The 21,567-nt window shown below is 37.6% G+C and overlaps 1 protein-coding gene across 1 annotated transcript in view; it reads left to right on the forward strand.

Moving 5' to 3' along the window:
- ZNF423 (zinc finger protein 423) overlaps window positions 1-21,567 on the forward strand; it is a 317,744-nt gene that overhangs the window by 212,455 nt on the left and 83,722 nt on the right. The window contains exons 6-7 of the mRNA XM_077831047.1: window positions 3,546-3,630; window positions 14,452-14,541. Of these exons, the coding sequence (XP_077687173.1) occupies window positions 3,546-3,630; window positions 14,452-14,541 (175 nt within the window). The remainder of the gene's footprint in view (window positions 1-3,545; window positions 3,631-14,451; window positions 14,542-21,567) is intronic.

Here is a 21,567-nt window from a genome sequence, read left to right on the forward strand (position 1 = left end):
AGGATAAAAAAAACTCCAGTCTCCAAATCTGGCAATATATGTCTTTCACAAGCACTAAAATTCACAAGAAAATTCTTTATAAATAAATACGTGTTAATTTAATTTTAAAGGTCTGAATAATGAGTTGAGCTGAACCAGTGTCCTTGTTAACTAATGAGTTAATTAACTGATGAAAGATTTTAACTAGAGATGGATCTAAACCAACACCCTAGATCCAGACTTAAAAGTTTTTGGAGGAGGGGAAGATTTCACATTTTGAATGTGGCCATTTGATTTTTCCAATGTTTTCTGAGGTGAACTTGTGAGTTAGGGACATCTGTGTGTGTATGTGTGTGTGTGACTGTGTACATGCACATATATATGTCTACCTGGTTTATGTAGGTAAGTGTGTGTGTTTGCACTCATGCTCAAGCGGTGGGACAAACTCCTGGAAAGCAGTGCTTCAGAAACCCAACCTTTTTTCCATTTGCACCCCACATTTTAGGCTGGACTCTGGGAGGCAGGGGGGGAGGGGAGACATTTCTGACTCATCTGGTGGTCTATATCCAATCCAAACTATTTCCCTCTGCACAGGTGCTGTTGGCTTATTGAATCAATTTTCACCCAACAGCATATTGTTTTATCCCATTATCATATTTTCTCTCATGTTACTACATTTAAACCAACCATAATGATTTACAACATGTAAGGCCCTGTGTGTGTACTAACATACATACACACTATGTACAGTATGCATTGTGTGTACATAAAATTCATATAAACAGAGATACAAGGTGGGTGAGGTAATATCTTTTATTAGACCAACTTTTGCTGGTGGAAGAGAGGAGCTTTCGAACTACACAAAGCCCTTCCTCAGGTCTGGGAAAGATACTCAAGAGTGTCATAGCTAAATATAAGGTGGAACAGATTGTTTAGCATAAGTAAAACACATATTCTAAGGGACCATTCAGGGTAAAGTGTCCTGTTAATATCCCTGCAGTCATAAGACAAAAAAGTGGGGTTAATGGGTTACAGGTTGTTGTGATAAGCCATAAATCCAGTGTCTTTATTAAGACCATGATTTTTAGTGTCTAGCAAAGTAATGAATTTAAGCTCCTAGGCTTGTCTTTTGAAGGTGTTGTACAGCTTTCCTTTGAGGACGAGTACTGAGAGGTCAGATATGAAGTGATAGTTTGGTGAAAAGAGTTCACCCATGGGTGATATGATGTTTTTGTCTTTTATCATTTTTCTATATAAGTTCATTTGAGAGCATAGTGATTGTCTGCTTTCACCAACATAGTTGTTATTGGGACATTTAGTGAAATGGATGAGGTATGCCACATGTTGTGATAGGCAAGTGCAGGACCCATGGATTTTGAAAGGTATGTTGTTGGGGATATTGATCATCGTAGCAGTGGAGATATGTCTGCAGGTTCTGCATCTGTTGTTCTGGCAAGGTCTAGTGCCACTTTGAGTTGATGGGTCCTGGTCTGTGGGGAGCTTGCTTGATGATGAGCTTGAAAAGGTTGGGGGGTTATTTTGAAGGCCAGAAGAGGGTGGGTTGAGGAAAGATTTCTTTTAAGATGTAGTCCTCATCAAGTATGTGTTGTAATTTTTTGATGATACCCCATATGGGTTCCAGTGTGGGGTGGTTGGTGACAACTAGGGATGTATGGTCAGAGGCTGTATTGAAGCAGGTTCTCTTGGGCTATTTGGATGACCTGTTCCATGATATGATCTACTTCTCTGGAGTGGGGTATCCTTGTTTAGCTGTGATGCTGTGAGTTCCTTTCCAAGATCTGAAGAAGAACTCTGTGTAAGCTGAAAAACTTCTCTCTCATCAAACAGAAGTTTGGTTCAATGATTGATATTACCTCACCCACTTTGTCTCTCTAATATCCTGGGACGAAAACGGCTACAACAACACTGCAAACATACAGACAGTTGCACCTGTTATTATGGTACCGTGCCATGTTCATTAATCTTGATCTCCAACCTGTTGCTGAGGTGGAATGTAGTAATGAAAATACTGGTGGCACCTATTTTTTTCTCTCCTCAGAAAAGTGTTGTAGGAAATTGGCTCCTGTACATGGAGGGCGAGGGCAACCTGCTACACTCCTCCAAATCCTTGGATTTCTTACTGCTGCCCCGGAAACTGGGTTCAACACATGGGCTTAGGGGTGGAGGGAATGCAACAAGAAATAATTTAGATATTAAAATATACACAAATGTAAATAATTCAGAGTGCTGGGGAATTAACTACAAAAGTGGGATTCTACCATTAATGGCTAGCACTGAGAACGTGGTGCTTGGTTTGGTTTTGTTTTTTAACAGTGACTAGACTCACACTTATGGGGCTGTCCACAATAGGAGTTGGAGAGGCAGGCCCTGAGTACTCATGACACAGTGTGATAGCAGCAGAAAGAGCCACTCCGCAATAATTTCTTCCTAATAAACTGTATGCAGAAGGGACCCAGTTTTTCTAAACTGCACGTGCACAAATGCTTGTGAAAAATGTGCACCTCATTTGTGTGCTCTGTTGCACTAATTAAGCATACGTATTAAGCACGTAGTTATGCATTTATGTTTTAGATAATCAATATTTGTTCAAATGTGCATGTATTATTTACTCATACCCACACATGAACACATTTTAATATTTCTACATACTTTACGAATATCTAATCCAATTTATCTTTTGTAGGCCGCATTAGCTCCCCTAAAAATGGCATTGGGAGACGTTGTAGAGAGATCTACACAAGTAAATCTAAATCTGCACAAGTTTAGCACTGGTGTTTTTTGGTTTAACTTGGAATTCCTAAATTGTCGAGTGCATTTTATTCTCTGCAAATTATTTTTTGGATTCTTCCCTGTCACACTGCCAGAGTACACACCACTGTCAATCTGAGTACAAACCACATTTTCCCTGTTTGAATAAATGGCTTATAATTGCATCTTCACACTGTCTCCTGGTTTCTGCAGCTAAGCCTCATTAGTATGACATTATGACACAGAAAACACACAACAAACAGCGTAAGGAAATTATTTCTCATATTACTGTAGGATTTCCAAGATTTCTAATGGGAGACCTGTACAAAATATATTCACACCTTCCTTTCTCCGAGGTACAACTGGTCTTAGGCCTATTGTACTTTGAGTTTCCCTCAGTACAGAAAAAAAAATTTCAAAGTTGATCTTTTTCTGAAAGCAAACAGATCTCCTTTTAAAATTACTTTGTTTCCATGCACAGAAGTTTGTACTGCTCTGGGTAAAGTGTCAATAATAGAAGATTTATGTCATAATCAAGTTATCAGGTTTTCAAGTACTCAGCACTGAAACTGTGATTTAGACTATCGTTTGAAATTTTTGCTTTGAGATTAAAGCCCTCTGAAGGCAGGATATTAGTACACCTTGAGTTTTCATTCAAAACCCTATGCAACCTTGGTATATGGAAAAAGGGGTTAGGTAGGAGAAATGTTCAGCATATATAATGGACCGTATTTTTAATCACATCTGCTCTATGCTATAGTACAGTTTTCTCTAATCTCTTTTTGGTTATTAAACAGAAAAAGACGTATCAGTGCATCAAGTGCCAGATGACCTTTGAGAATGAAAGAGAGATACAAATCCATGTTGCAAACCATATGATTGGTAAGAAACTTTTTAAACCAGGCCTCTCATGGGCTGCTTGTTTTTGTTACTCTTCTTGAAATTCACTATTCTAATCATTTGTTAATATTCATGCTGGTTTTTTAAAACTTTGAGGGCAAATGGTTTAGATGTAATGATTGTTCATTTCAGAGCTTTTTAAATGTGTGGTTGTAAAAGTGTTACTGCTGAGCTTTTTCTACTCCTTTGAATCCTCTTGTAGCATTTTCACTTATATTAAAATCAAACTTTTGACAATATCTTACATTTTATAGCATAAATTTTCCTCTATCCATATAAAAAGTACTTGCCAGTTGTCAACCACTTAGGAGCAATTATGCTTCAATTTTGTATGTCATGACATTGAATAGATTTAATGGCTCACATTTTCCCAGTTAAATGTGATGAATTCCTGAGGCACATCGTCAAAACAAAATGCTTAAAAAGTTTTTTCAGTGCTTTTTTTTTTTTCCAAACAGTTCTGGACTTTAGAAGGTTCAGCTTTTCAGATGTTCAATTTTTTTTAAAGCAATACCTTGCTGAGATCCCTAGCATAACAAGCTGCAGCCAAGTGTTACTGTAATCTGAAGGGTTGTATTTCTATTGCAGCTGTATGGTCATTTTCTGACAATTGCAAAGAAGTATTTTTTTCCTATCTGTACAGATGTTATAAATATATGTGATGGCCCGAGAGATCAGTTTATTTTGATGCATAGATGACAAAGGAGTTTCTTATACATGTCACTCCAGGCATATGTTGTAAGAGATCCTTCAAGGACCCTACAGTGCACTTTATGTGTCCCATATGTTCATGTGCAGCATTTATTTTAGATAAGCATAATGGTTTTCCTAGAACAATTTTACATTTAGGAGGCTATTCTCCTCTCAATGCAAGTATGTAACTCCCATTATCATTAATGTGAATTATGCACAAATATTGAAGGGAGAATTAAAGACTGACACAAAGATTAAAAAAACCTCTTTATAAATGCAAGATATACACTGTCAGTCACAAGAATTTCCATAGTAGTGCTAGGCAAGAGTTTCAAGTCTGTCAAATAGAAGATAAAGATATCTAAGAATGTTAGCTTTTGTACCAGGTGTTAATGTAATCTCTTGTTTGCAGACTTGAAGGGTGAGATCCTTGCTAATTGGACCACAGTGATCTTAAAGTCTTAGCTGCTTCCTCCCCCGTCCCCCTACTTTTTGTTAAGAAACCTGAAAGAGAGGTCTCCTTCGGAAAGCTGATATGTACTTTTAACTTAAGACGTAAAACAGAGGTTGATAATCAGTGATCTAAAACTATGTAGTGCATGGGATTCTGCTATCAGTGTACTGTTTGATTACAGATGGAACTGTTTTATGCTATTTGAAATAAGTAACTTCTTCCTTTAACTTACACACACATAATATACACTTCATACATTAATTATTGTACCACCAAATTTCTGCTGTCTGCAGTAATACCTTGATTTATATATGGTAAAGCTTGAATTCCAATACCAGAAGTATTGGAAACTGTAGCACTGGTAGAGTACATGTGGAGCTGAGAAAAGTGTAGTGCCTCTCTCTGGGAGGGCTGCAAATGTCAGTTCCTCAGAATTGTAAATAAGTTACAGTGCAAACTTCAGAAGACTGTAGAAAACTACAGGTACATAGTCCCAGTATGGGTAACGGATTTCAGTTCCGTAGGACTAAGCTGTGGTAAATACTAGAGTGTGCCAAGGCACAAATTGTGTATCGCATCCGATATCAAAGGGCCACATGCTTCCCTCCCTTGAAAAACCTATAGGCTGGGAGTGACTTGGAGGAGCTCCACAAGGTTCAGCTCACAACTGTCTTTCAGTTGGGTTTAGAAGATCAGAGAAGGGTTGAAGAATAGAAACTTGGATGGGAAACCAATCTTCTCTCAGGCCCTGTAGATTCTGAGCAACTCCACAACACTCTGTGGCCTCATCTCACCCAGGAAGCAGAGTTGACTTAGGGACTGTTCTACCAGTGAGGTTACCTTCAAGGATATTGAAGGTATGGGGAGAGCAGTTATAGCTCATTCCACCACCAGGGACTCCCACATATGTTTTTAATGCTAATCCAGTATTTCAGAGGCATGAATATCATGGATAGTGATTGCTCCTCTGGTCCGCTCATAGCCCACCTACTCCAAAGTTTGCACAGCCTGTATTGTGCCTGTCCTATGGGCGAGGAGCCCTAACAATGCTTGTTTCATTCCCCTTCATATACTATAGCAGAGGAGGGCATATAGCTCCTTATTATTAAGGTAGCTTTACTTATAATAAAGGTAATGGGTTAAAGAGTTTTTCATTTTACAAATCTAGCCCAGATTGGTGGTGATGGAAGGGTAGTTACCATTCAGTAGCCTCTGAGAAGTGAGTTGGAGGTCTTGCTTGAATCCCAGTGGACCAAAGTCCATATTACAAAAATCACCACCATGAATTGTAACTTATTCAGAGCCCTGACAGAGAAATTAGCCTCCAAGTCAGGATGGAGGCACACTGGTGCAGTAGTGTGCCAGGGAAGCTTGCATTGCTGCGGCCCATGGTGCGTGTGCCCAGTGAGTAGAGGGGCTCAGTCACTAGATCTGACAGTCCAACATCTTTCAGCGGCACTAACTTTTTTTCATACTCTCACGCACACAAAATAAATGAAAAGTGGCTTTCTAAACTCATACTTTATTCTTTTCAAATAATAGTCAACAAAACGATCTCTGCCTTGTAATGCAAGACACCTCCGTAGCATGGTTAGATAATTACGTGATCACGTCTTACAATTTAGTTTTTAAACAGTGCCAAGTATTTCATCCTGTTAACTGGGCTCATCTCCCTCTTCTGCTTCTTGGCTGTCTGCTCAGGAGTTAGAGGCCCTGGTTGTAATTCAGTAGAGTAGGTTGAAATTTTCAAAGTAGTATGGAGGAAATTTTCAACACTACTCCCACGCACTGCTTTGAAAAATTACCCTTCTGCACTCTAGCCCTTCATATCCTGTACGCAGCCACAGAAGCATATTGAGTCCCATGCAGAGACCCTGGTGACTGAACAGACTGGATACATTCCTGGAGCAGGTATATGGTAAATGCTTTGTTTTATTTTAAGCTATGAGCTGTAGGAAGGTTTTTAGCCACAAAGTCAGGCCCCTTTCGTCATGATTAGTTAGGAAGGGGTCTGGGGTTTTTGGGGTGGAATTTTTAGAGAGCAGAAGGTCTTTGAAACATTCCACTGATTGGTGCTCCTTTGAAACATTTCTGTCCACAGAGAGAAGGGATTCCCCCTTTGAAACATTTGCCAGCATTGGGGAGTCTACCCAGGAGTATATCAAAAAATGTCTGTAGTTCTTGCAGTCTCTGTACTCCTTACCTCCTGTTGTGCTGACCTGACCATGTTTCAAGTGTTTCCCCTATTCCCCCACCAACCACTGCCTCTGATGTGCAGTCTCTATTAGATGCCTAGAAGGACGGCATGCTAAGCAACTGGCTCCAACGGTGGAGGAAGAGAACATCCATGACAACAGCAAAAATCACAGAAAGCTCTTAACAGATCTTTCTCCTACGGCTGAGGGAGCAGTAGGACACTTGAATATTCAATAGTTTGGCCACTGATAGGTCCTTGTGCCACATTTGTGGCAAAGCATTCCCTCTAGATTTGTCTCTCATTTATTTATTTATTTATTTATTTTGGATTTTTACTAGTCTAAGATAAGGTGTCCAGTAAACATATTAATTTTTATAAGTACACACACAAATATACAGACCAATCATCTCTGTGTATTCTTCCCAGCCCCTCCCAATCAGTTACATATATGATGATCAGCATTCTTCTGGCAAACTATTTTGAGAGCCATAGAGTGTAACAATGGGCAGATTATTATAAACTAGGATGGTCTCCAGAACCTGTACTTAATTTGTATTGGGGAATACATAAAGCAGGAGGCCCAGTTTATTCATTTTACAGCTGTAGGGGACAATAGTGGCAGTTGTATTGAAATAGCTTTGTGGTCTGTATCTTGGACTGCTTTATAGACTTAGGGCTTGTCTACACTTATCGGGGGATCGATGTGTGGCAATAGATGCATCGGCGGTCGATTTAGCAGGTCTAGTGAAGACCCACTAAATTGACTGCAGATCACTCTCCCATCAATTTCTGAACTCCACCTGAACGAGAAGCACAAGGGGGGGTTGACGGGAGAGCGTCTCCCGTTGACATAGTGTAGTGTGGACCCCGCGGTAAGTAGATCTAAGTACGCTGACTTCAGCTACGTTATTCATAGAGCTGAAGTTGCGTAACTTAGATTGATCTCCCCCCGTAGTGTAGACAAGGCCTTAGCATCCTCTGGCTTGGATGATGGGGAACTATCAAATTACCTAATTGTAATGATGAACAAGGCAAAAAGAAATTTCAGTGCAAAAAACAAATGGATGTTGCTGAGCAATGAGCTGCAGTGTGTTTTTAATGATATTTTTGATTCAGGTAACACAGGATCCCAAACATCTGTATAACCTAATCTGTGATAAAATGCCACTGATCCCTCCTGAATATTGTGTTTCAAGTTGTGGAATTGTTTTGCCAGAAACACAGACACATACAGAATGTATATCATCTACATTTTTTCTGTAAATTGACACAAGTATTCTAAATAAAACCATGACCAAAAATAAGAATAATTAGTGTAACAAATTTGAAGCCAAACCCAAAGAACTCAGATAATGCACAGACTTTAAAAGGCAGCAGTGTGAGGAAAGTTGTTTTCACATGTAAAAGAACTATTAATTGATAGACCACTAAATCACAGAGATAACATCAAGAAGGCAGTTAAAAGATTTGAGATTTCACAGTCAGAATGTATCTCAGAACCTTTTCGAGCATGAATCTCTTTGTTATAGTTTTCATTGATTCAGCTAATAACATAACTGTCCAGCCCAGGTATTTGTATGGATGTAAAGCTAGTTATGGTTTTATACTGCTGCCCATCATTGTACTATCTGAGTCTATGTATTCATTGTTAATACAAAGTGGATCCAGATACAGAGCTTACCACACTTTACAAATGGCATCTGCATAGGTGGAAGTATTTGCCATACGCATTTCCTTCTAGGATACAAAGACATTTCTGTTGTTAGGGCCTGATCCTGAGAAGTGCTGAGTCCTCTCAACTCTCATTGACTTGGGAGCTGAGGATAGTCAGCAATTTCAGAATAGAGATCTTAATACAATAATGTATGTTAAAGGAAGGCATTAATTCTGTTTAAATGTTCTATTTTTCTTATGCACTGTTAGTTAAACATGCGGCTTGAATTCTCAGTTATTTAAATTTGCAAAATTTTGAAAGGTGCTTCTTGGTAAACAAAATTCCTTTCCATCCAGTCATGACATTGTGTCAAATGACTGAGACAAAACTGTCTGATTCTTGAGAGGGAAACCCTACAGGCCTTTGGCCAGGTATTCGGATTTGTCTACACTTACAGTGCTGCAGCAGCGCAGCTGCAGTGCTAAGTGAAGATGCTACCTACAATGAAAGGAGAGCCTGTCCCGTCGGCATAGGGACTTCACCTCTCCAAGAGGCTGTAGCTATGTTGATGGGAGAAGCCCTCCCATCTACACCAGATGTTGGCGTTAGGTCGGTATAACTGCATTGCTCAGGGGTGTGGATTTTCCACACCTGTGAGCAACGTAGTTATACCAGCATGGGTTTGTAGTGTAGCCCAGTGCTGAATTAAAATGTATACATGGTAGCAATGATGATAACACTGGAACACAGTGTCTTTGTAATAGCTTTCAAGTGTTAAGGCAAATAAAAAATGTGCCAGATTGTTTTTGAAGCATTAAATGCAAATGATCAATGATAACATATTTCTGGACTTAGCGGTTGAATGTGTGAATTATTTATGAACACATTAAGAATTCAAAATATATTTGTAAAACTTGCATATTTTTAAAGCATATTTTAAGTGTTGCTCTTTTAATGCACAGTTGCAAGCACAACCCTTATACATTAATGTAGTATTTGCTTTAAGCAGCTAATTCTTTGTGGATTTCTTTTAATTAATAAGTAGTACTGGAATCACACGTTAAGGTAGCTGTCTACTATTTAAAGTTGGTTTTAGAAAGGAAAAATTGGTATACAAATCTTTATGAGCTACATGCATTCTGTTCAGAAATGCATATTTGGGCCTTGATCCTCATTTGTGCTTTGCCTATATAAACCTCTGGGTGTGCATGGCATACTGTTGCCCTGAGTGGGGCTCTGTGCCTGTGTAGGCATCTGTCTGCATGGAACTTGTTGCAGGATTGAGAGTCTTAGAATGCAATATGTATTATATCTATAAGCCTAAATGTAATTGTTGGCCTACCTAAAGCGCTTGTTTTGAGTTTTACATTAGTTCTCTGTTATTATTAATAATAATAAATAATGATTCATGTAGATACTTAAATAACACAATGGTGAGCGTGGTACATATGCACTGTAAATGTACACCACTGATAATTAAACTACAGTATTAATAATTAATAGTGTAGTTTCATTCAGGGCCAGAGCTCAAACTCCCATTGACTTAAGCAGGAAATGTCGGGCCCTAATAGAATCCAATATCTAGTTGGCTTCCTATTTTAAAATGGTCTTCATAATTGTACATTTTAGCCCTCTCTTTTTTCTGCCACATGGAAAATTTGTTGCCAGAAATACTAATAGCTTTGTCATACACAGTGTAGCTATGTTTCAGAGTAGCAGCCATGTTAGTCTGTATTCGCAAAAAGAAAAGGAGTACTTGTGGCACCTTAGAGACTAATAAATTTATTTGAGCATAAGCTTTCGTGAGCTACAGCCCACTTCATCGGAATTAAGCTATGGTCTCTTACAATTGTTATCTATGCATATTTGTCCCTAGAAATTACTCTATTTCATGAAAATGTATTTTGTTTTGCTTGTTTATCTACCAGGAAAGAAATAGTGTTTTCCTTAATATATTCATTCGTATTTTCCTTTTGCATTTTTTCGTTTCATTTACACCTTGCATAATAGTAGTTCAGTTTTCACTGGCATTTTTATAGCTGCTATGACAACATTCCTGTTTTGCATGATACATGCATAATCGTCTGTGATCACAGTTTTATATTGCTTTCATTCTCTCTTAACCGTGTTAAGAATCCTTTTTGCCCTTCAACCCAATTTTCATATGCAGTTATGATTAAACTCGTTTAAACATTTTCCTGGTAGTTTCATATTTATTCATAAAGAGGAGCAGTTGATAAAACACCTTTTCTGTAATCAGTCTGAGTTTTAAGTCTGATGTGTCTTCAAAGTTATCATTAGCAAGCATCTCAATCAATTCACAGTCTTTCAACATCTGTTAACTAGTGTGGCAAAAATGTCTCTTTCCAGTAAACTTTCATGTGTGTAAACTGTGATATTTTGATGCTGTAACTTGTTCTTCACTTTAGTGGTATTGTTAACCTTGAAAATTATTGTATTTTCAAAAACAACAACAACCCTCCCCCCAAATAAAAAAAAAAAACCAGAATTGTATTTAGCAGTCTGCAGAGATATTTTCTGCCTGCTTCTTGGATTATTTGTACATGTGTGGGCAAATATCTATGAATATAAGTGCACACAGTCTTCACAGAGTCCCTCTCCACCAACCCTGAAGTTGGAAAAGAAGGTAAGTTCTCACCATATGAAATTTTGGTTCTACCTACGGGTGGCAAAATTACTCAACTCTTTCCCACTATAAAGGTCAGCACCTCAGTTTCCAATCAGACCTTTCTACCTTTCTCCTGATTTAAAAAAAAAAAGAATCAGAATCTTCCTATAAACAAAGCTCCATCATTTTCAGGTCTGTTCTTCAGACTTTTCTAGAGTGATGCTGCAAAGATATCTTTTGCTCTTTACATGAATTTGTTTATTTCCTCACATTTGAATCCTGCTGCTTTGAATTGTACAGAGTTTTGCCTTCAATGGCACCATTGCTTGCTTAAGAAATTAACCAATTTACTAAATAATTGAGGTCCTAAACAATAACAAAATGATTTCTTTAAAGCATGGCATCTGACAGTATAATTGTATATGAGATATTTGATTTCCCTTGTCATGAAGGATTTCACTTTGAAGTTATATTTTCTCTATTAAAATGTTTTTCATATAGTTTTCTTTTTTATTAGGAAAGCTTATAGACTCTGCATCACTTTTGAATAAAGATGCTGAAAAGAACTAATTTTTTAGACTAAATTAAAACTGAATTAAACTTCATTATCTCTAAACAGTGAAGAAATTAAGAATTAAAGATAGCATTCATCAACAGGATGAATACTTAAAAAACAAAAAAAAACCCTAAAACTTGACATTAGGTTCCCTGTAATCAGTTCGTGCTACCACTAATTGCATATGAGCAAGAATGATCTAATCAAAGGGGATAACCTCTTCCTGTGAGAAGACTGTCATTTCTGTCGTCATAAAGTATGTAGAGAAGATTGTAGAGGTCCTAGAACAGCAGCAGTTGCATTCTCTCTTCGATATAAAGGAGCCATATTGTACACCATCACATCTACAGGTTCCACTGGTTGTTTATACTGTAATTCTATGTACAGCTTTTGAATCTTCTTTGTCCCTGTAGCTTTGTACCAATTCTGTCTTGAAATCTAGGTGTTTATGATGTTTTAACAGGCAGGTTGCTGTTAACAGACAACTAATGCTTTTTCTTGGAGAAAGAAGATTTCCCTGTTCTTCAAGTCTTGCCAAACCAATGGTGCAGTTTTTAATGCCTTTTCATCCAAAGCTGCAAGGAAATCAGCTACCATTTCTGTTTCTGCACTAGCAAGCTATCTGGGCTTACCTAAAAACAAACAAACGGGGTGGGAAGCAAAGCAGTGCATATTTGGGAAAATTTAACATCTTTGGCCAAAGTTATAAAAAGTCCATGCACCATTCATTTTATCTCTTTGGGGAGGTGTGGACACTGTTCCAGTCTACCCTGTCATTGGACAGTGGGAAGAGAAAGTGCACAGTACTAGAAAGGTAGATCTAAGTCCCTTTCTTACTAATAAGAACACTGATAAACAACACTTACTAATAAAAAACATGTCCGTGGTTTTAAGTACCTGCACTCACTGATTTCAGAGGGAGCTGCAAGTGCTCAGCACTTCTGATGATCAGGTCCAAAACGTTTCCTTGCTTCCTTCTCCTGTTATGGAAAACATCTGTATTTGAATAAGAGGGTTATCAAGTTAAGTACACTGAAACTTGTCTGATCATCCAATGGACAAATGAGAATTTTTGCCTATTAGATATAGGTCCAAATTCATTTTCAATGTAACTCCATTTACTTCAAAGGGATACAGTTGGTGCATTGCCTTTAAATAAGGATCAAATGAAATGGCAGTGCAAATCTTGGGGAGACTTTAACCTGGTCCTTTAAGTGAAGAGACTGCCCATTACAAATGGTCATTAGAGCAAATTTCATTGATACGCATCATACTTGATTAGCAAATCAGGTCAAGTATAATTTCCCTCTCCTTCCTGAGGGACAAAAATATTATTTTCATATCCTCCTGAGTAATCGGACTACTTTCTTTCCTGATCATCTTTAGTGTAGAGAGAAACTTTTCAACAGCAAGAATTTCATTCACATTATTCTGACCTCTGAAGAACATTTTAATTCTTTTAAATTCTACTGTGTGTTTCAGAACACCTTTGACTCATCATTTTCTGTCAAGTTCTTGGTGCAGAGAGAACCAATTGCCTCTGCGGTAGGTACCATACATGTTTGGTCACTTACATTTTGGATTTTTGTAGCGGAAACTTTGTGGGTCAACTTATTAGTAATTTTGGCAACTTTCTGGCCTCTTTAAGGAATCAAGAAATCTCTACTTCATGTTCTTCTCTCTTTAGATTATTCCAGATTGAGATGTATGTATTGTTCGAGTTTTGAATTGGCAGATTCAATTCCTTTACATTTGCTTTACTAAAAAATTTATTTTTTGTGGCCCTGTCTCTAAGCAGGAAGGTTCTAACAATTGCCTCTGTGTCTTCAGTTGAACTTCGAGAGAGAAGATTTTAGTTTCATTATCAGACTTTCCTAAGGTAATATCAGATTTTAAATGAACCAGTAACTCTGTTGATCTATCATAATCAATCTACATTTCTTTAGAGACAGTTTTCATTCTTTGTCAGGCAAAACATTGACTCTTATCTTGGACTAATGATGCTATTTTACAACTCAAAAGCATTATTTGTCGTATTTTATTGGCTAGGGAAAGACACAATGCATCCAAATACTACAGTTTCCAGGTGGATCAAGGCCTATGCAAGAATACTTCGAACAACAGGATCTTGAGTCTCTCCATACTGCATGAAGCTTTATTCTGCTGGGAGTTGTAAGCAATTCTCAGATGGAATGTAACTTTTGGAAAATTAAAGAGTAGCAACTGAGTCAAACGTACATATTTTTCCTACCCGCCATAAACTTGTATTAACTTCTGCAGAAAATGCACTTTCAGTCATAGGATCTGTCAGATACTATAGTCATTTTAAGGTAAGGGGCTATTGCCTGCTTCTATTGTCAATTACATTTCTATATGGTGAGGACTGAACTTCTTTTCCGACTCCTAGATTGGTGAAGAGGGGAGGTATGAAAAAGAATGATTACTTACTAGTAATGGTGTTTTCCATAGTCCTCCTCTTCACCAACACACTTTCTCCTGCCTACCCTGAATCTCTTTCCTCTTTGTTTTGTTGTGTTGCAATTAACCCATGCACTGGGGGTAAATGAGGTGCTGACCTCACGGGGAAGAGTTGAGTCTTTTTACCTCCTGTTTCCTGTAGGTGCAGCCCAAACCCCATATGGTGAGACGTTACCTTCTTTTCCAGCTCCTGCACTGGTGGAGAGGAGGACTATGAAAAATGTCACTGCAGGTAGGAAATAAAGTATACGCTGAACTTTATATATGTATAAACAGTTAGGTACTGTAGTAAATATAACCACACTCAGAAGTTAACCCTGCCTTTAGATGTGTTGTCTTGTGTATGCTCACCCATACCTATCAAAGAATAAGATCAGTGGCTTTGAATATAATGTCGTTGTATAATTCTAAAACTAATTGTTGTAAAATTGTAAAAATTGTTGTTTTTCATTCAGTTATACCAGAGTAAATCCATCGACTCTAGGTTTTACTCCAGAATAACCAAATGCAGTTTTGCTCCATGTGTTAGATGATCAGTATCAGCTAGTATCAACAGCATGTCATTTGTTACAGCTTGTTTTATTCATCCCATTGCTAGATCATCTACTCAGGCATTATTGATGTTAAACAAAACAACCACATTAACTTCAGCTCTAATCAGAAGATAAAGAAATCTACTGGGGGGAAAACCCTTTAAATTTTTGGGGGAAAGCTATCATTTTCAGACTTTAAAGCCAGCATCAGCTACCAAGTGAGAGCTGAAAATTTAATGACTTGATAGTTTCATTTAAAGTTGACACAATACTATCCCCCTCCCCAGTCCTTCCTTTGCTAAGTAAACATGCACGTGAGTGAATAAAGGCTAACGCTAGTGACTGTATGTTTAATCAGACCAAATAACTTCTAGACAGATTTCAGCACGACACCGAGTAAGGGAGTCTTAAGCCTTAGTGTCACAATCATCAGCTGTATAAAAATCAAAAGCTACGTGTGCTAAAAACACTTCAGCAAAAAATCTCGAGACTCCTAACACTTGCAGGTGTGCACATTGGGTTGCATCGGATTTCATATCTGCCTGTGTGCCTTCTGTCTGGGCTGCTGTTAATGTAAGTTAGTTCTCACTGGTGAAACGCTGTTTGCATGCTGTTCCTCTCCGATCAGGTTTAATGTCATTTAGGGCTTGTTTCTTGTGTAACAAGGCTGGAATTTCTTGTTTCAGTTCCTGTTTGCAGTGTGTGTTAGCTCAGCCTCTTACTCCTTTGCCAAGCTGGCAGAGCATGGGGGTTGACTTCCTGTGCAGATGATGTAAAAGTGATTCTGTGATTCTTCCTCTGCAGCCATTGGGAGATAAAAGCCAGGACAGTGGGGATTGTAAAGAGGGAGCCAAATTATATGTATAATATTAAAGTGAGTGCATTTGTGGTTTTGCTGTTCTCCAGGGTTTTTTACAAGTAGAAAAACATGAATTAGCATTTTACATTTCCATATATTGACTGGCAAAATAGCCTCCTCTCAATTAAGACCTATAGCTTTTTGGGATATATGCAACAATTTTATAAAATATTTACAGCAAGATTTGCATTTTACACAGTATTACAATTTTTCTTGTGTTTTAGCAGAAAGGGCTGAGGCCTAAGAGAGGAAATGCATTCCATGTATCAAGAAGAGAACTAAAACTGGATTGCTAGCATTCAGCAGTAGAAATGTCCAGGGTTGATTATTTTTTCCAGTAATTTCTAAGGTTGATTTTGCCAACCAGCTATTTGTTATATCCTCTTTAAGGACCATGTTCCCTATGCAGATCTATTATTTTCCCTTTAAAGCTGGCTTTGGAAGAGACTGTTTTTAGCTTTGTGTTAGACAGATAAGTAGAACATTCACTCCCCCCCCCCCCATGTAAATGCGTGCTGTAAAGAACATAGCTATTTCCTGGATAATTTGCAGTTGTATATTTTATGTTAATTTCACCGAAAATATTGCACCCCTGCCAGTTTTAGTAGAGGCTCACTGTGATATGAATAATTTCTAGCGAATCATTTTTTTTCTTCATTTAAGATTTGGCACCTTTTTAAGATTTTAATAATAGCAACAAGGAGGAAGATTCAGAACAAGTGAAACGTTAGAGCCAAAGAAACTCACGTTGAGCGCTAATGTAAAATAGCAAGAATAATTACATGGAAAACAGTTTCCACAGATGTTTTTCCTTGTAATGTAATAACTATTTACTAAACTGTTTATTTTAGGCCCTTGGTTTACAATAAAATATTTATACATGCTCTGCTGTAATAAAAAAATATTGACAAAATACTATAGAGATTTTTTAAAAAGACAATTAGTATTTCTCTGTCTAGAAAGTGAACACAACAAAAGTTGTATGTGCCATTTTTCGTGTACAGTATTTTGAGAGGTTTGGTAAAATAACTGTCACTAGCTGGAGTACTCACCTTGAACTAACAGATAAGAAATTGGTGTGTATAAAAATTAAGCCACAACATATTGCAGAATACGAAGGCTAGCACTCTAAGGACTGAGGAGAAGTATGTCCCTTCCTTTTAATAGAAAAACATAATCTTGCCCTTGGAGTGTTAAATAATAAAGCTACCTCCCATAAAAGTAACATCTGTCTATATTACGAACAAGATTAAAGTTTAAGATGATAAACCAAAAATATTTTATAATTTTTGTATATAAATGCATATATGTATTAATACTCTAATACAATAAAGAATATTGGAATATTGAGACGTATTGCTTCATCTTGTCTGCACCAGATTTATAACATGATTAATTCAAAAGGTTATTAGCATACATTTACCCTGTGTATACATTTATGTACAGTGAATATATATTTATGCATGATAATATTAAAAAGCACTACAGAACCTAATAGGCTTGTATACATAAATATACAGCATAAATGAATCATGTTTTCAAACTTCCATGATCTTGCCTATTAAAACCTTTAACATGTTAGTATTTCTTAATGTGTAATATCTTGCCTCCCTATTTCACCTTGAAGAAAAACGCTTTTTTCTTAGAAATGCTTTCCCATCCTTTAATTATCTAAAGCATATCATAAGATCAGTGGTCCATTGTATATAGAAAAGTAACTTTTTGTGGGGGAGGTGAGGAGGGCAAAAAACAAGTCCAAAACATCACCATCTCTTTGTGGAGTGAAGATGGGCCCCAAACATCCGTTTAGATCTAAACAGCACCAAACTTTGGAGAGAAATGGAATCCAAACTCAGAGTCAGATTTTGTGGTTGACTTTTAAAACAAACTTGGACACCACAATTTGGGGAACAGGAAGGATTCAAAATCTGGAACTCACTCCAAATTTGGCAGCTCATTCTCCATTTTCAAGTAGATCATTCCCTTACATTTCTGTCTTAGTATATGGGTGAACTTTAGAATTGGAGAAGAAGCTATATGGCTTACAGAAGCCTTGTAAAATCATCTTGAACTTTAAAATATACTTGCTAGCCCTTTATCTTGGCCATTGTTGTTTATGAAAAAAATAAAGATACTTTATTGTCCTATTTAAAAATGATTCATTCTGGGTGAATGAGCAAGCAGAATTTTGTCAGGTTGTGTTACAGAGTGCACAAAAATAAATAGTGTAGAGCAGAAAACTGCAAGCTTGAGAACCAAAACTGAACAAAAGAGGGAGCTAAGAAATCTAAAATGCTCAGTTTTAAGACAGGATAATCATGGTTAACAGATGTCTCCAAATTCTCTGTTTTGTTATAGACATTTTTTTCCATGGCTGTTTTATACACACACCCATCTATATATAAGGGGTGTGTGTACCGGCATATTGTGCCATTCATCCTATATATGAAGACATCTCTCGTTCTCCCACGTCCCTTCTCCCAAATATCTGCACTGTGGAATTTAATCAGAACTGCTTTGTAATAAGTGCATACTTACGATTTCTTAATAAGGTTATTTTTATCAGAGGAAAATAAATAATGCAATTGGCTAATCAGTGCAGTATTTTTAGTAGAGTAGAACAAAGTTTAGTTCTTGGCTGTTAGCCTTTTGGTATCTTCCTGCTCAAGAAACGTTGATACACTGAGGAATGTTGCCACGTTATGCAATTTTTTAAAAAATGCAACTCCTTTTGAGTCTTCAGGCAGCAGTAGGGTACAAAGTTAGTGTTAAAGCAAACAAAGGAATTTGAGCTTAGAAATCAGTATTACTGTTCACATACCAATTTTTTTCCCAAGGACTCTGTTATTGTGTAAATTGATGATTTTGTTTTTAAATTATATTCTGAAAGGTGTTGACACCCAGAATTGTCTAGGAAGTACTTTAATACCTATGTAATATTAGTTTGCTAGTTCAAGAAGTGGAGTGGTTACAAGTGTGGCAGTTTTGGTTGGAGTTCACGATTGACCCCTTGTTGATTTCTGAGGTGCTGGAGGTATTAGTAAATTATTACATGTTTCCTAATTTGTAAATTTAGTTTAAATTAAAGTAAATTAGCCAATTCTCTTCCCCAGTATCTTTGTAAAGGCCATTTACTGTTTATCGCAGTAGAAGTCATTATCCTTGTCAGTGATTTTGGAAACGGAATACATCTGATTCAGCTGCACGGGTGTGAATCACCTGTGTAATTGAGGGCAAAATTGGACCTTCTCTCTTTCTCTGAGATATCAACTTGCAATCTAAGGGCTTGTCTACATGGGGAGTTATTCCTGATTACCTGTTCCTGAATAATTCCATGTGTGGACACACTTGTTATAGAATAAGTTCCTTGTTCTGAATTAGTTTAATCCATTTATAAAGGATTAAACTAATTCAGAATAAGGCACTCTTCTTCTGGACTAAGAGCATCCACACATGGAGTTAATCAGGAATAGGTAACTCACTTTAAATTCACTGTCTATTTTGGTCCAGATTCATTCCATGTGACAAGCCCTGAAATGTCATATTAAGGTATCTGTAGCTTCCTCTTAGGCACAGGTTAAAATTCTTCTCAGTAGATCTTGACTGGTATTTTGCACTCTCTCAGAGCATAGATCTCTCATTAACCTGAGTGGGAGTTTTGTGTTCGTACATAAAGCAGAAACGTGGGAGGTGAGATCCACCATGCAGCACCGAGTGGATATTAGGAACTTGCCACTTAAATCAGACAACATTATCGATGTGCAGTGTGGAAAAATTGCACATAAGGGGTTGGATAAAGGAATATTGCAGGAAAACTCGTCTAAAAGAGGACTTTGTGGAAAGAATAGATTTTTCTGAAGGACGCGTGGCGTGAGTTATAATGGAGACATTCTCATATAAAATTCACCTAGTATCCTTACCATACTTATGAACATAATGAATAAACTGGCAAACAGCATTATTTTAATAAACTGTTGGCTGTTAGCTCCTCTTACATTTTATCAGAAAATGAGTTCAGAGGAGTGGATTTTGCCGAAGAAGCGATCTCCAGTTTTCTCTTGGAACTATACTTCTAGAATTTGTAAAGGTTTATGTCTTTAACAACTCACATTTTCATTTTAGTTTTTCATTTGCTGCTGTGGATTTGTATTCATTTTGCAGCATTCACTGAAATTGATCCAGCCCTTTTATATAATTTGCAAGCATGAAATATTACTTCAAAGATAAGCTTTGTTATTAAATGCTTAATCTTGAATACTTGTCTTATTTGGTACGAATGATCTTTGAGAACTAGGCAAAGAGAAGTATACTACCGTGGTTTTAAAGCGTCTGTAACTGGAAGAGCCCAAGTTAGTTTACAAAGGTTGGCCTCTCCTCATTTTGCTATCGCAGCAGCTGGACGTCATTAAGCGCTAGCGTTAATTATTGGGAGACTGTTTGTTCCGTATGTGTGCAGAAACACTTGGGGTAACGCACAAAAAAAGGTCACCTTGAAATGGAAGCTTATAGGAAAAAAATAAAAAGGACCAGGACTGCCACTGATTTCAAAACATTTCTTACTCCAAGCTGATTTCTGAAAATGAGGAGAGAACACTGCAGCGTGGCCATAAGGAATTTTTTTAACTGCTTGGTATTTGTTTGATGGGGCTGAGGAGGGTGCTAGACTAATGTGCCCTGGATTAATGCAAGTGAAAGACATTAATGTTGTGTTTTCTGTAATTTGTGTGTGTGAATATTCCCTTTTTATCCTCTAGAGCTTTCAGGCCATGTACTGTATGGTTCGAGGAGGAGTTATTAATAACTGCATAAACTGTAAATAGATTCTGTGGAGAAAGCCTGTTAGGGGAAAACTGTTTAGGGGGATGAATGTCACAAAGAACAGCATGAAACACGTGGCAGCTTAAAACAAGTATTGCTTGGAACTGTTGTCTCTCAGAGCTGGTGACATTCAGGCAAAGTGGGCTAAATTCAGCTCTGACGAAAGCAGGTGTAATTATATCCAGCCCGGTGTGCTTTCACCCACTTGCATCAAAGCTCAGTTTAGTCCTGTATACCTGGATAATTGTTAAACAAAAATAAGGTGGGAGCACCAAGGGAGAGGGAACGTGAGATTGGAAGAGAATTAGGTTATTACATTTCCTCCTTAATTCTTCATCAGGGCTGCTGCCTGTATTTTCTACAGAAAAATCAATGCATTCTGATTCTGTAATTTCCCATGGTGCCTCACTCAGAGCACAGTGTGCCATGGGAGGTGACATATCCGGTCATGGCAGCTTGAACTATTTTTCCAGTGAAAGAATTCATTGGAATTTCACAACCTTTGCATGCTTTTGTGAAAACACTCATTTGTGTTTGCGCCAACCCGCTAATGGCGGATGCCGGGGTTTGTGAATCCCACCTACATTCGGTGCTCGTTATGGCATGGAATGTGCCGTTAATAATGCATCTGTGAAACTCAGCTGTGAGGGAGCCAAGTAATTATCCCACCGTAGCGTTCTCTGCTTCAGTGTCATCACAACTGGGGCTTCATTAAAAGTCCTAACAGTAGAGATGTTGTGTGGTGCAGCCTGTATATATATTTTTTCATTTAAATTATCAGCAATGCCATGGCTCAGAGGTAATTTGACTTTTTGAAACCGTAGAGCCCCTGTGAATTTCCTTCCTCCTCTCCCTCTCGCTGCCGCACCAGCTGATCAGCCCCAGAAGAACAAAAGGTTTATCTGAAGCTATGAAGCATATATTCACCAGCTTCTGGCGTCGAGATAAAAAAAAAATCAAAGTACTCCATTGAACATGTTAATACTGAGCAAAATGCACACAGCCAGAAACTAAACCTTTACAGGGATTTAGTCATTTGAAAAGTGAT

The sequence above is a fragment of the Eretmochelys imbricata genome, chromosome 12, assembly GCF_965152235.1.
Source record: "Eretmochelys imbricata isolate rEreImb1 chromosome 12, rEreImb1.hap1, whole genome shotgun sequence".
NCBI classification, from domain to species: Eukaryota; Metazoa; Chordata; order Testudines; family Cheloniidae; genus Eretmochelys; species Eretmochelys imbricata.